The sequence below is a fragment of the Mobula hypostoma genome, chromosome 7 (genome assembly GCF_963921235.1).
Source record: "Mobula hypostoma chromosome 7, sMobHyp1.1, whole genome shotgun sequence".
In the NCBI taxonomy this organism is placed as follows: Eukaryota; Metazoa; Chordata; class Chondrichthyes; order Myliobatiformes; family Myliobatidae; genus Mobula; species Mobula hypostoma.
Window position 1 is genome coordinate 138913024 of NC_086103.1, and position 16149 is coordinate 138929172.

Here is a 16149-nt window from a genome sequence, read left to right on the forward strand (position 1 = left end):
TTCAAGAAATTTTCATTTATGGGTTCTCCTATTCTGAAAATTGATTTTGTTCCCCATTGCTCACTGTCTCATATTTCAGTAACAACCTGTAATTTACACAGCTAATTGGAATATTGAAATAATATTTGTCCTGCTTTTACAATCTAAAGCAATGTTAAGAATGTCATTTACAAACAGCAAGAATTATGCACATTGTAAACCTTTTCAAAGCCATGAAACAATTCTCACCATCAAGGAGAACTTACAACAAATAAAAAGCAGTTTAAGCCCCGGCCACCAAAAACTAACATTACAGTGGCACAGGCAACAAACAGAGAAATATCTGAGGCATGTAAGAATGGAACAGCAGTTATCATGGGGGACTTTAACTTGCACATAGATTGGGTGAATCAAGTTGGTTGAGGCAGTCTTGACGACTTCATAGAATGCATCCATGATAGCTTTCTTGAACAGCATGTTACTGAACCTACAAGGGAACGTGCTATCTTTGATCTGGTCCTGTGCAATGAGACAGGTAAAATTAGTGATCTTGTAATTAGGGATCCTCTTGGAAAGAGTCATCATGGTATGACTGAGTTTCTCATACAAATGGAGGGTGCAATAGTTCGGTCGAAAACCAGTGCGTTATACCTAAACAATGGAGACTTCAATGGGATGAGGGAGGATTTGGCTAATGTAGACAGGGAACACAGGTTATACAGTGGGACAGTTGAGGAACAGTGGAAGACTTTCAAAGAGATTTTTCATGGTACTCAATGGAAGTATTTTCCAATTAAAAGCAAGGATAGTAAGGGTAGGGAGAGCCAGCCTTGGATAACTAAGGAAATAAAAGAAGTCACCAAGAGTAGTGGGAAACTGGAAGATTGGGAAAACTTTAAAGAACAACAAAGAACCATTAAGTGAGCATTATAGAAAGGGAAGCTAGATTATGAAAATAAACTAGCACAAAATATAAAAATGGATAGTAGAAGTTTTTATAATTATATAAAGCGGAAAAGGGTGGCTAAAGTGAACACAGGTCCCTTGCAGGACGAGAAGGGGGAATTGATATTGGGTAATGAGGAAATAGGCGAGGTTTTGAATGACTATTTTGTGTCAGTCTTCATGGTGGAGGACACGTTTAACATGCCAAACAGAGATGTTATGGATGCGATGGGAGGTGGGGACCTCAATACAATAGCTATCACTAAAGAAGTAGTGCTGAGCAAACTTGTGGGCCTAAAGATGGGTAAGGCCCCTGGTCCTGATGGACTCTGGGCAGGTGCTAGCAGATTGGAAGACAGCAAATGTCACACCACTGTTCAAAAAAGGATGTAGGCAAAGGCTGGTAGCTATAGTCCAGTTAGTCTAACATCTGTAGTTGGGAAAATGATTGAAGCTATAATTAAAGAAGAAATAATGAGGTATCTGGAAAGAAATGAATCCATCAGCCAGATGCAGCAAAGGCAGGTCCTGTTTGATAAACCTCCTGGAGTTCTTTAAGGATATAATGAGCGCAGTGGATAGAGGGGAACAGATGGACGCTAGTTACTTGGATTTCCAGAAGGCATTTGATAAGGTGTCACATAAAAGACTTATCCATAAGATGAGGATGCATAGAGTTGGGGGTGATGTATTAGCATGGATAGAGGATTGGTTAACTCATATAAAGCAGAGAGTTGGGATACATGGGTGTTACTCTGGATGGTATTCAGTGGTGAGTGGTGTGCCACAGTGGTCAGTGCTGGGCCCACAACTGTTCATGATATAATTAACGATCTGGAAGAGGGGATTGAGTGTAGTGTATCTAAGTTTGTTGATGATACTAAATTGAGCAGAAAAGCAAATTGTGCAGAAGATACAGAGAGTCTGCAGAGAGTTATAGATAGGTTAAATGAGTGGGCAAGGGTCTGGCAGATGGAGTACAATGATGGTAAATGCAAGGTCTTTCACTTTGGAAGGAAAAATGAAAGCAGATGATTATTGAAATGGAGAAAAATTGCAGCATGTTACTGTGCAGAGGGACTTGGCAGTGCTTGTGCATGAATCACAAAAGGTTGGTTGCAGGTGCAGCAGGCTATCAAGAAGGCAAATGGAATAGAAACACAGAAAATGAGAAAACCCTCAGCACAATACAGACCCTTCGGCCCACAATGCTGTGCTGGACATGTACTTACTTTAGAAATTACGTAGGGTTACCTATAGGGGACCCCACGCACCCCTCATACAAACTCTTCTCCCTCCTGCCATCTGGCAAAAGGCACCGAGGTATTCGGGCTCTCATGACCAGACTATGTAACAGTTTCTTCCCCCAAGCCATCAGACTCTTCAATACCCAGAGCCTGGACTGACACCAACCTACTGCCCTCTACTGTGCATATTGTCTTGTTTATTATTTATTGTAATGCCTGCACTGTTTTGTGCACTTTATGCAGTCCTGGGTAGGTCTGTAGTCTCGTGTAGTTTTGTGTTGTTTTGCATAGTTCAGTGTAGTTTTTGTATTGTTCATGTAGCACCATGGTCCTGAAAAATGTTGTCTCGTTTTTACTGTGTGCTGTACCAGTAGTTATGGTTGAAATGACAATAAAAAGTGACTTGACTTGATTTGACTTGTACTCTCTATTTTTTGAAGCTCCATGTACCTATCCAGGAGTCTCTTAAAAGACCCTATCGTATCCGCCTCCACCACCATTGCCAACAGCCAGCCCATTCCACACACTCACTATTCTCTACATAAAAAACTTACCCCTGACATCTCTGTACCTACTTCCAAGCACCTTAAAATTGTACCCTTTCATGTTAGCCATTTCAGCCCCACGGAAAAATCCTCTGACTATACACACGATCAATGCCTCTCATCATCTTATACACCTCTATCAGGTCACCTCTGATGCTCCGTCGCTCCAAGGAGAAAAGGCCAAGTTCACTCAACCTATTCTCATAAGGCATGCTCCCCAATCCAGGCAACATCCTTGTAAGTCTCCTCTGCACCCTTTCTATAGTTTCCACGTCCTTCCTATAGTGAGGTGACCAGAAATGAGTACAGTACTAAAGGTGGGGCCTGACCAGGGTCCTATATAGCTCCTAAACTCAATCACACAGTGGATGAAGGCCAATGCCTTCTTAACCACATGTCATGGTCTGGTCCATGAAGTCTGCGTTCTGGTTCATGGTCCGGTCCTTGTACTCCAGACTCCGGGTCTTTCGGCTGTCCCTTGTTTCAGTTGGGCTTAATCATAGGCACCTGATGCTCGTCTTGGGGCTGGGAATACAAGTGGCCCTGGGATCGAGTGTGGTTGCTGGTTTGTCTTGTCAGTATCCCGTCCTTGTCTCTGTGGGTTAAGTCAGGCTATCTTTACTGTTACCCTGCGGATGGATCTGGCCCTTCCTGTCCTTGCCTCTGTTGGGTAAGCCAGGCTGTCTTTGCTGTTACCCTGAGGCTGGACTGTTCCCTTCCCTTCCCCTTCTTTCTGGAGCCTTGCCTGCAACCTGTGTCTGGAGCCTTGCCTGCAACCTTGTCAAGTTCTACCACTGGAGTGAGACTGGACCCTTGCTGTGTCAAGATAAGGAACTGTCTATTGTTGTTTGGTACTGTCTCTGTGTCCATGCCTGTGCTAGGTAGATCTGGCTGTTTGCTGCTACCTAGTGTTGGGAACTGTCTCTGCATCCATGCCTTTACTAGGTAGGTCTGGCTGTTTGCTGCTACCTAGTGTTAGGAACTGTCTCTGTGTCCACGCCTTCGCTAGATAGGTCTCGCTATTTGCCGCTACCTAGTGTTGGGATCCCTCTCATCATGTTCAGCATTCTGTATGAATCCCAGCCCTATGTCCTGTTCCCAAGGAGGGGTCCTGGCTCTGTGTTCCTGTCTCTCAAGTCCAAGGCTCTGTGTTCCCGTGCTCTAGACCAAGGCTCTGTGTTCCTGTCCTCCCCAAGACTAAGGCTCTGGGTTCTGAGGTTTCTGTCATCCCAAGTCCAAGGTTCAGCTGTTCCTGAGTACCAAGTCAAGGCTTCATGTTCTCGTCCTGTCCATGTGCTTCGTCCTGAGCTGGAGTTCCCTCATCCTGTACTGGAGTTCCCTCATCTTGCTCTGGAGTCTCTCATTCTGTCCTGTAGCCTCATTTAGTCCTGTCTCCCAAGACTACGTCATGTCCTCGCCTCGAAGAACCCAAGCCATGTCCAGTGCTGTAGCCACGTCATGTCCTCATCTAGTTCCGGAGTCTGAGCCTGAGTCAAGACCCAGGTTCTGGGTCCTTGTCCAGTCTCTGGCTGGGAGTCCAAGCCCAAACTCCTAGTTCCCAGTTCCTTGTCCTGGTCCTGCTTGCCTAGCCAATGTCCTAGCCCAAGTCTGTGTTCTTGTCCCAGTTCTCTAGTCAAGTCCTGTTCCTAGTACTTCAGCGTGTGTCTTGCACTTGTGTTCACCTCCCAGTGCCCCACCTTATGACAGCACAGAGTCAACCTGCACAGCAGCTTTGCGTGTCCTATGGACTCGAAGCCCAAGATCCCTCTGATCCTCCACACAGCCAAGAGCCTTACCATTAATACTATGTTCTGCCATCATATTTGACCTACCAAAATGAGCCACCTCACCCTTATCTGGGTTGAACTACATTTTCCACTTCTCAGCCCAGTTTTGCATCCTATCAATGTCCCGTTGAAACCTCTGACAGCCCTCCACACTATCCACAACACCCCCAACCTTCGTGTCATCAGCAAATTTACTAACCCATCCCTCCACTTCCTCATCCAGGTCATTTATAAAAATCTTGAAGAGTAGGGGTCCCAGAACAGATCCCTGAGGCACACCACTAGTCACTGACCTCCATGCAGAATATGACCTGTCTACAGCCACTCTTTGCCTTCTATGAGCAAGCCAATTATAGATCCACAAAGCAAGGTCCCCTTGCATCCCATGCCTCCTTACTTTCTCAAAAAGCCTTGCATGGGGTATGTTATCAAATGCCTTGCTGAAATCCATATACACTACATCTACTGCTCTTCCTTCATCAATGTGTTTAGTCACATCCTCAAATCAAGCTCATAAGGTATGACCTGCCTTTGACAAAGCCATGCTGACTATTCCTAATCATATTATGCCTTTCCAAATGTTCATAAATCCTGCCTTTCGGGATCTTTTCCATCAACTTACCAACCACTGAAGTAAGACTCTCTGGTCTATAATTTTCAGGGCTATCTCTACTCCCTTTCTTGAATAAGTGAATGTTGGCCTTCATTGCTAGAAGGATTGAACTTAAGAGCAGGGAGGTTATGCTACAACTGTAAAGGGTGCTGGTGAGGCCACACCTGGAATACCGCATGCATTTCTAGTCTCCTTACTTAAGGAAGGTTATACTGGTTTTGTAGGTGGTGCAGAGGTTGTTCACCAGGTTGAATCCAGAGATGAGAGGGTTAGACTATGAGAAGAGAGTCACCTGGGACTGCACTCGCTGGAATTCAGAAGAAAGAGAGGAGATCTTGAGGAAACATATAAAATTATAAAATAAGACAGAGGCAAGAAAGTTGTTTCCACTGGTAGGTGAGACTAGAACTAGGGGCCATAGCCTCAAAATTCAGGGGAGTAGATTTAGGATGGAGATGAGGAGGAACTGCTTTTCCCAGAGAGTGGTGGATCTGTGGAATTCTCTGCCCAATGAAGCAGTGGAGGCTACCTCAGTAAATATATTTCAGACAAGTTTAGATAGATTTTTGCAAGGTATGGGAATTAAGGGTTATGGGGTAAAAGACAGGGAGGTGGAAAGGAGTCCATGGCCAGATCAGTCATGATCTTATTGAATGGCAGAGCAGGCTTGATGGGCCAAATGGCCTACTCCTGCTCCTACTTATGTTCTTATGTTCTTATTCCTTAAGTATGGGTCTTGAGCTGTTTTGCAATGGAGTGAACTGAACACAATTAATTCAGATTCTAATATCATAAAGAACTTTTTAAGCTCTGATTCATATCCTCAAGTGCTACAAGGTCCGACTTACCTGAGCAAACAGCATTTTTCTGAGATAATCAATAGTTGGTTAAGAAATTAGATGCACAATATATTAAAACAGTCAATACAATTTGCTGGATTCCTCAAAATATATTAGTGAAAATTTTACTCTTACCATTTTTCGTATCCTATCATTGTCCTGTTCTCTATATTTAAAGATTGAAATATATTGCTTTAAAATAAACTAAATTATTGATAACATTGTGCTTGCATACAATGAATATTAAACAATACCATTAAATTGTATACAATTTAGAAAGAAACATTACTATTCCTTACAATTGTATACCACTAAAGAGGGTTGCAAACAGGCCAACCATCCCCAGAAATTCCTCTGTGCTAAAGTTTTTCACAGTGAATTCTTCACATACATTCGAAATTCCATAGAGAATAGCACCCCCCAGAACAAGCAGGTCTCCCAGCAGTTTATTGATACCTATTAAGAACAGAGACAAATAAAAAATTAAGATAAAAACAGATATGTTATTGGCATGGATTTATGTAATAATTCAGAATGTGTAGCCAGTTTATATCCTTACTTAACTAAAAATAAATTCTGAATATATAAAATAAATTTCAACAGAAATATTTCAATCAATAAGCTCATTTAAATAAGAACTTACTTCCCTTTACTATATTGCTTATGAATTATCAGACTTCTTAAAACTTAAGCCTACATCCCATTTGAGGCACATTACCCATTTTAAGCTTTTCACAGTAGTGCAGTATTTACTATCCACAAGGCAACAATTAATTATCTTATTCAATTGAACGTTCCTATAACCCCCCCCACCCCCCAGAAGTACAAGAATAGCTACCACAAGGGAACTTCAGTACTTTGAAGTTTCTCTCCAAGATGCACAATATGAAAATATATTGTTTGGCCTTCATTTATCACTGGTTCAAAATCCCGAAGGTCCTAATCTACCTAAAGAGATTATGATAAACATGAGAAAGTCTGCAGATGTTGGAAATCTAAAGAAACACACAAAATGCTGCAGGAGCTCAGCAGGTCAGGCAGCTTATATGGAAAAGAATAAACAGTTGACATTTCAGACCAAGACCCTTCTTCAGGAGGAAGGTGCCAGAATAAAATGGTGGGGGAGGGGAAGGGGGGAAGGGGGATAGCTAGAAGGTGATAGGCGAAGGTGAAGGTGATAGGGCTGGAGAAGAAGGAATCTGATGGGAGAGGAGAGTGGACCATAGGAGAAAGGGAAGGAAGAGGGGACCCAGGAGGAGATGATAGGCGATCGGCAGGTAAGATGAGTTGCCATAAGGAAAAATCTATATTCATGCTATCAGGTTGGAGGATGCCCAGGTGGAATATAAGCTGTTGCTCCTTCACCCTGAGGGTGTCTCATCTTGGCACAAGAGGAGGGCATGGACTGGCATGTCATGTTGGGAATGGGAATCAGAATTAAAATATTTGGCCACCAGGAAAAAAGTTAATGGACAAGATCAATGAATGAATATGAGAACAACAACAGTTACGCACTCATTTCTGAAGTAAAAAAAAACACAAAAGCAGAATGCATCTAAACATGGTCAAAAAAAGAAGAATATTATTACATCAGAAGATGAATCATATCAAGTTTTCAAGAAAATGAGCACACTCTTTTGGAAGCAGGTTGCTTTGCAAGATTGAATCATAAAGTATTAAAGGAAATTTGCAAGGAACATAAAAGCTGATGTAAAAAAAATCCTGCAACTATGTAAAACATGAAGGATTTATTAAGAGAAATTTAGGATCTCTACAATATGAAATGGAAGAATTTATAATCAGGAGCAAGTGTCAGGATGATTAAACAGATACTTTGTCTTTATGGAAGAGAGCACAAATAACTTTTTAGAAATACTTGAATAACAACAAATCAAAGCAAAAAACGAATTAATAGAAATTAATCAGTAAATAAAATTAGTGCTAGTGAAATTAATGGCACCTAAATCTGGTAAATCCCTAAGGTCTGAAAACCTGGACCCCTGTGCGTTAATACAGGTACCATGGAAATATTGTACAGAATGCAGTTTTGTCTTCTACAAAATTCTTTGATCATGGAACAGTTCCATCAAATTGGAAGGTAACAAAAAGGAGAAAGAAAACAGAGAATTACAGATTAGTTGGCCTAATATCAGTACGGTGAAATTCACTAGAATCATTTACTGTATAATGGATATGATAGCAAAACACTTTTTAATTTTCAATGGAATTAGACAAAGTCAACATGGATTTATGAAATGGAAGTGGTGTTTGATGATAAAGAGAGACACAAGTACAATGAAGATTCCCCTGGCTGATTCCTGGGAGGTACAGACTGTCAATTTCAATGTGTCATAAAAATAAAGAAAATCTTGGTGACTGAGTGAGATCTAAAATAGAGCAATGGCTGAAAACCTGATGCAGCTCCATAAATCAACAAGAAAAAAAGACTGTAAGTTTTGAAAATCTGAAATAAAATACAGTGTTGGAAATACTGAGCAGGCAGCGTCCATGGAACAAGAAACAGTTAATTGCTTCAGATTAAAGAGCTTTTATCAAAGTTCATACTGTGAATGTAAGTTGCAGAGAAAGGTGGGAGGATAGTGAACGGAACACAAAGGAAGATCTCTGATAGGGTGAAGGACAGGAGAGATAAAGCAGATGTCTGTCTGAAAGAGGCTGGTAAAAGCTCATTAAGCAAAATACTGGACAAACTCAGGTCGGTCAGCATCTATAGCAGCCTTTCTCATCCTTTTTGTCCTGGAGGAATCCTTGAAATAATTTTCAGGCCTCAGGGCCCCCTGCGTAAAAATTATCATATCTACAGCTCACAGTAAGTTGTAGATGTAATAATCAAAAATAATTGTCAATGCTCTTTTGAGTAGAGAATGAATTTTTAGTCAATCTTTTTTGAAAAAAAGCAGGAAGTTAAGCTTAGCTTACCTTTCTTGAAATAAATCTTTCTTTCTCTTTCACAAATTTTAAAAGCTCTTAAGGCAAACATAATGTTCCTGTTAAATAACTGGCTTAAGCCAAAATGGGATTTATTTTTTCTAAAGGTAGGCTCGGTAAATTTAACTTAAATAAAGGTTGCAAATTGTTTTTAATTAATGCTATTTACAACATGAAAATGTATTGGCAATGTTTAATAGTAAAGTTACTAAAAACCATTAGCCAAAAGAATGTGAATAAAAATATAGCCTAAGATACAATTTTATACAAGACTTTGAAAAAAAAACATTTTCTTACTAAGTGACATGATCAAGCTCAAATATAGGCCTAGCTTATAAAACCTGTGCTTGTTTTTTGCTGCAATTTCGGGTTGAACTTGAGATAAGCGCACACGGATTTCACCTTCAAGTGAAATGAGATGATTTCTATCCTTGTTCTTGATGCTTGTTACCCAAGAAAAAGCTTGCTCACACATGTAAGAAGTTAAAGACTGCAGCAAAATGTTCATTGCTTTCTTATGAATGGCAGGATACTCTTCTTTCACAGCAATCCAGAACTTGTCACTAAATCTCATCTTGAGTGCATGATCAGACTGCAGCTCATAAGATTCTTTGTCTTCTCTCAAACTCAGAAGACTGTAATTCTTCATCATTAACCTTATCAGAATTGTCCATAGGCCAAGGCCTAGAATCCTCCTCTTCCATCTCCCACCTCCTCTTGAAGAATCACACCATTGGACCAACAGACATGTCTGTGAAGCACAGGGGTTAATAAAATACCCCTGTGTATTTAACACAGGGAGAGGCTGACATCACAGCCCAAGCTGGGTGAGTCCATTCAATGCTTGGAAAATGCACTCCACACTCACCTTCAGCTTACTGTCTCCCCCTCTGTGCAGTACTGTGCACACCATCAACCTACCATCCTTCCTTTCGTGCAATACAGTGCTCACCAATTATCAATGGCCTCCCCTATCTCACGTCAAAAACTGAGTGGACTCAACCAAATAAACACGGTCCCACAGCGCACTGCTATATTGGGCTGAGAAACCTCTAACGAGATTGCTAACGGGCTGCCCGGTCACTGCACACCACTGCAAGCGCTAGCATCGCTCATCACGCGAAGCTCACAAAAAATTATGCTTATTTTTTTAAAATCACGATCTCTTGAGGAACCCCTAGCGACCTAGGGTTCCACAGAAAAACCCTGATCCGTGGAAATAGATAAACAATTAATGCTTCAGGATAAGAACCTTCAGCGGTTCCGATGCTCCATTGATGTCCTGTAAGGTCAACTACCACTCATTGAATTGACTTGGAACCCAGCAGTGAATGTCTGCCTTTAAGCTTCTACAACTAACTTGTTGCATTGTTTCTGTCCCAATACCATCAAAACATGTCTTGGAATAACCCTTAAGATCAACCATGTTCCTTCCTAAGGATAGATGACTGAAATGCTTGAACACAGATATCATTCTCCGCAGTGACGTGTGTCAGTCAGGACTTGAATTTAAGCTCCTGTTGTTTCATAGCACACTACTTTATATCACAGATGCAACACAAAGGAATTCTGCATCAACTGCCATGGTTCTAGTATTTTGCAGATTCCCCCTTTGTGACTACTTTTGGAGAAAGCTGGTCTCTCCATGTCAGTATTTCTTTATCAATAGCACTGTATCGTTCACCTTGTGTTCAGAATAGCCAAGTGTGTCCTTCTGGCATGAGTAGCACTTGGTCTCTGTAAATGAACAACTTTGATGAAAATGACTGGCGGTACCTCTGCAGACTGACTTGTGTCACTTAAGGTCGCATGATGCTCCCGCAGTTTCTGGATCAAAGCTTTGGGAATTGGATTGGATCTCTGGCTGGCAAAGGAAAAAATTCTCTGGCATTTTGAATTGCCATCCCAATAGAAGTCCTGCAAGCTAATTAAGAGTGAGACTTTCTTCTCTTCAACTACTCAAACTCATTCCCAATTTAAAATCTGCCCAAATTTACATTACAATGCTAGTTTTCTCGATGCAAAGATATGAACATTCACAATTTTGCCTTATTCAGATTAAATGTGATAAGTATACAGCCCTCATTGTCTCCAACACTGGTTGATTTAAATATTTTAAACTCTATATTACCCCTGCAAATGGGATATCTTCAGCTTTCTGTAGAACTCCGAAGTTGTTGAACATGTGATCTGCTCACATGTGGTTGCCCCACTGCAGTTGACATGTCAGAATCCAGAAGCTTCCACATATGAACTTTGCTTTCAATCCACTGACTATTCCCACAGATTTATTGCACCACCAATCTTAACCCCACCATTGCAAAACATCTTTACTCTCAGAGATTAGAGATTCCCCCCAAACTTCAGGATTGAATTAAAATGTTATCTTCAGCAGACTTCCTGTTTTTGTGCCATGGCTTCAATTGCTTTCTTAATTTGCACATTGTGTCCATTGTCACATCTATTTAATATTGTGCATTTAGTAAGCCTAGTCTCCTATCATACTTCTTACCATATTTCTTTTTGAATATCACCTAGCATGTGTATGTCTGTGAACTACTGACTTTTTTTAATAGTTTCTTCACTACTTACTACACTTTCTGCTTTGTGTCAACTAGAAATTTCAAAATCAAATCCTGTTCCACAACCATAAGTAGGTTATATATACCAAAACAGCACTGGTCATAGCATTGCTCCTGCATCATCACACTCTCTGCTTTCTATGCTTATTAACTTTGCACCCATGCAGCCATTTAAAATTCATGAATACAATGTTAGTGGCAACATCATCAATACGCTCTCTGTAGGTTTCTTAAAAGATTCGACAACTTGGCCAAATACAGTTTTCCCTGCACAAACCCAATAGCTCAGCAATTCCCATCCTTTTCAATGCCATGGACTCCTATTATTAACCAAGGGCTCTGTGGACCCCAGGTTGGGAACTCCTGCAATAGCTCTTCTTTACTAGTCAATAATTGCACAAGAGGCAATTTTAGGAAATAAACTCCAGAGTTTCTGCAGGTGCTGAATCTTAAGCTATTTTCCTGTTTCCATCAGCTTCTTGCTTGGTCTGTAACCGCCAGGTTCATTTTTCTCCCTTCTTTTGAACAAGGGATGTAGCATTTTGTAATCTTCCTGTCCTTTGGTAGTTTGTGAAATTGGTTAATTATTATCACATACTGACATGCTGTGAACCATGGTCATTAAGGATTTGGAAAACTATGTGCCAATGCCTCCATAATTTTATCCCTATTGCCTTCAGAAACCCAGGATATATTGTCTCTGAGAGTCCTCATTTACCATGACATGGTAAAGTCCTCTTATTTGGGAAGCATCATGGCAAAGTACTCAAATCATACAACAGCTTATCCACTGTTTCTCTGAGCAACCTTTTTCACCTTTATATCTCTGCATGACACCTTTCTCATCTTTAACCATTTATACTGTCTCCCCTTTCATTTCCTTTTTAATTACCTTCCATATTTACTATTGCCAAAATGATATCTACTACATGCACCACAATAGGGTGGAACTCTGGAAGTGACTGCCTGCTGAAAGAGCGATCAGTGATTCTCTGGATTTCATCAGTCTGTTTCTGGTTAGAGTGGAGATCACCTCTTACAAGTGATAAATATTGCCATAAAATCAACTCCTAGACTAACCATGATCAACTGAATGAGGCAAGAGGAATTTCTCAAAATTTTTCCCTCCAATTACCTGGGGTTTTAGCTGTATGTTAGATATGGTGGGCAATGTATTTAATATAAGATAACTTATATATTGTAGGAAATGCTTATGACTTGGAAGCCCTTCACTCAGTTCATACCCATGCAATAACAGTTCACAACATGAAACATTTCACACAGTTCTACATATTGCCAGGCCTCCTGCATCGATTTGTCTTACCTGTTCCTTGATCTTTTGAACTCAGAAAATCTGCACAAACCATAATTCCAACGCCCAGCAAACACATTAGAACGGCTACAAATTGGATGGCTTTGTATCTTGAATGTAATATGAACCATGATAGGACCATTACCACAGGAATGACAAAGCAATCTAGGAGCTAAACATGGATAACAAGCACAGATTAACATAGTTCATTTATAAACAATCGACTTGGAAGAACCTACCGAGAATGTGTGATTTATCATTTACCATTTCTTCTTTCTAGTCCTACTGAATAGCAGTGCCCATTGAATCTATCAGGTCACATTGAAACTAAGTGACATACAGTGTGTCTGCCCACATTGAGACCTGGAAGTATAAGGTCTCGCTACTTTAATTCACAGTCTAAATCACTTAAAATCCAATAACTGGCATAATATCTAAACATCCTTTATTTGTCATTCCAAGTTAGGCTTTTCCTGCTAAAGACTTGTTTTCCATCAGTTTCAATTTTCTAATGAGATTCATGTTGCATTTTTTTGGCAATCCACTGATTTAAGACGGTAAGGATTTTGAGATAGACTTATGCTTGCTCAGACCTGATGTGTGACCATTGTGGTTCTGGAGGTGTTATTTTACAAGGATATGTTTGTCTCTATCTTTTCCATATTGGTAATACATATGGTCAGAACATGTACTTTTGGGCTTTCTCATATTTTATATCCTACCTATACTTTTATTCTAAAATCAAGAACCTCGACCAGATGAAAGCATTCCAAATGACCAATTGGGCTCCGGTTTGTTTCTGAGAGGTACATTCATTGCAATTGTAAATACTAACACCATACTACTTGAAAGTAGGCAATATGACATACTGCTACAATTTTTTTAAACTCCATAAACTTAATCTTCACTTTAATTTCCAAGTGTATGGCACAATGGGCTCCTAACTCAAAAAACGTAGAACTGCTGGAATGTCAATCCTACTCTGCACTGAATATGCTAATCTTATCCAAGGTGGCAGTGAAAATACTCCCTCACCATTGAAATAGGAAAAATATTCCAGTATTCCCAATCTGGATAGTTGAAAATGGTCAAATGCACGCAATGATTGAGTAACCAGATAGGATTTAGATATAATGCCCTTTAGCCCTAAGAAACCCCTGCCATGGGATCTCCACCTGAATGACCTGTCAGACTGTTATTCAGATTCAGTAAAACTACATCTGGATGTGATTTAGTAAAAAAACAGACACAAGTGTTAACTGCATACTAACCCACAGTCACCAAACAGGAAAACATAGGATATGGCTACGTTAAAAGGTTGGGTGCATACCTGAACACTTGTTAATGTTGTATACTGGTAAGCTTTGACTACCATATAGTTTGCTTCAACATCAATGAGTCCCAGCAGAAGATATTTCCACCATTTTGCCTTCAGTATTTGTACTAAAGTTTCATTGCCTGATTGGAAAAAAAATAATACAGCACTTCAACTTTGGTTACAATTACTTTAGTATTATTCTGAATGCTCTGCTGATTCTGAACACTTCAAATAAATTAATTTTGTTCATAACTTACCCTGTCTAAAAGCCAATATTCCAGTGTAAACCAGGAACAATAGAACGTAATTGATAAAGCTCTGAAGCATTGGAGTGTTGACAGAAAAAACATCTGCCAAGTATTGACTGCTGACTGCAGTTCCGCATAATAACATGGATAATCCTTGACCAAGGAGCAAAATCTTCAGCAGATTCCTAGAACAGATCAAGATTTCTGGTAAGTACATTGTAATTTGGCCACATTGAAGTCAATTTGTAAGGTACGGTAAGTGTTATAGAGAAAGATGCAACAATGAACCCCAATAAACGTACATAAATGTCTCTGGCTGAACAGATCTTAAAGTAAAATTTAAGTCGTACAGTGGCTTTTAGAGTAATATAGTCATAGTCACAGAGAAAAACACCACAGAAACAGGCCCATCAGTCCATTGAGAACATAGTGACCACCAAAAATCACTTTCACTAATCCTACGTTAATCCCATTTTTTAAACTTCTTCCTACACTGTCATCAACTCCCCGTGGAATCTCCTGCTCACTAGGGGAAACTTACAGTTGATCAATTATCCCATGCAAATTTGCATTGTGGGAGGAAACCAAAGCACCTAGAGGAAAGCCACACAATCACAAGGGAGCGTGCAAACTTCACACAGTCAGCACCATGAGGTCAGACTGAAACCAGGTCTCTAGCACTGTAAGGAATTTGAAACGTTTTCCAATTGACAGCTGCTTGGCTGATCTCATCCAATAAAAAAAAGTACAAAATGACTGGAATTACCTTCCTATAAAACTGCATTATAGGCATCTCTTTGACCCTTGATACTGCACTACAACTTTAGCCTTTTTAAATAGGTGGACTGGAAATGTGGTATGTCTAACAGGTTGCGAGATGCAAGCCTAGGACAGGTAAGGTTTTTACTTCAGACAGTCAAGGAAAAAAGTAAACTCCATCAGAAACCTGCTTTGAAATTGAAAAGATAAAAATGTAAAACAAGAGTTAAAACAAGATTTCAACAAAGTAACTTATTGTTTCAATGGAAATATCTTGATGTATAAAAATGTGTTTGTCTATGCATTGGAATTGAATTCTAAGAGGCTACACAATCAGTGGCTGTGGAGGCAGGAGATATTGTGCTGCATTTGAAGGATGTTGGGTTATATCAGGTAGGCTTATCAGACTGGTGGGTAGGATGTGTCATTTAGGTTGAATTGGCAGATCGTTGAGTGGAGGGTGTTCATTCTGGCTCAAGTTAAGCAGCTGGGACACACAAGGATGGTGAGCTTGGCGAAGGATTTATGACCACTCTTGTCATGGGAGAGGAGGCAATGCTTGAAGGAGAGCCAAGAAAATAATCGATTTAAGGGGACCTGGCTTGCCAGCACCCCGCCTGAGACTTTCACAAATAGTGGATACATCACCTAAAAACTGACAACAAGAGCTGTGACGACCTCCTTCTGCACAGGCCAGTGAATGTCTTTAGACGTCATTCAGATATGTGGGACCCTTCATCTCTTAGTGTATCAGGTATACAGGTCATCTGAAATGAAAATCACAAACTTTGCGCAACTCATATGCTCTCCAGTTGAAACCTACATCTTATTTTTCATTGAAATTAGATTATGTCCTGCAGAAAAACATGAAATATTTTTCTTCCTCTGATGATCTCCTGTTTTTTTTCCCTCTGATGATATTAACTACTCCACGCTGACCTCAGTCCTCCCTTATTTGTGAGCCTCACAATTGTACTTCCCCATTGAAATGATCAGAGTCTCCTGTGTGATCATGAGCTGTCTCTC

General features: G+C 40.3%; 1 protein-coding gene across 9 annotated transcripts in view; it reads right to left on the reverse strand.

The window, feature by feature from the left end:
* LOC134349579 (solute carrier family 35 member F2-like) overlaps positions 1–16149 on the reverse strand; it is a 108370-nt gene that overhangs the window by 28674 nt on the left and 63547 nt on the right. For 7 of the 9 annotated variants that reach the window (XM_063054117.1, XM_063054114.1, XM_063054115.1 and 4 more), the window contains 4 exons: positions 14374–14549; positions 14129–14256; positions 12811–12970; positions 6255–6411 (listed from right to left, as the gene is read on the reverse strand). In XM_063054117.1, the coding sequence (XP_062910187.1) occupies positions 6255–6411; positions 12811–12970; positions 14129–14256; positions 14374–14549 (621 nt within the window). Of the gene's footprint in view, positions 1–6254; positions 6412–12810; positions 12971–14128; positions 14257–14373; positions 14550–15771; positions 15891–16149 lie in introns of all 9 variants that reach the window. The other 2 variants (XM_063054118.1, XM_063054119.1) reach the window with 1 other exon arrangement.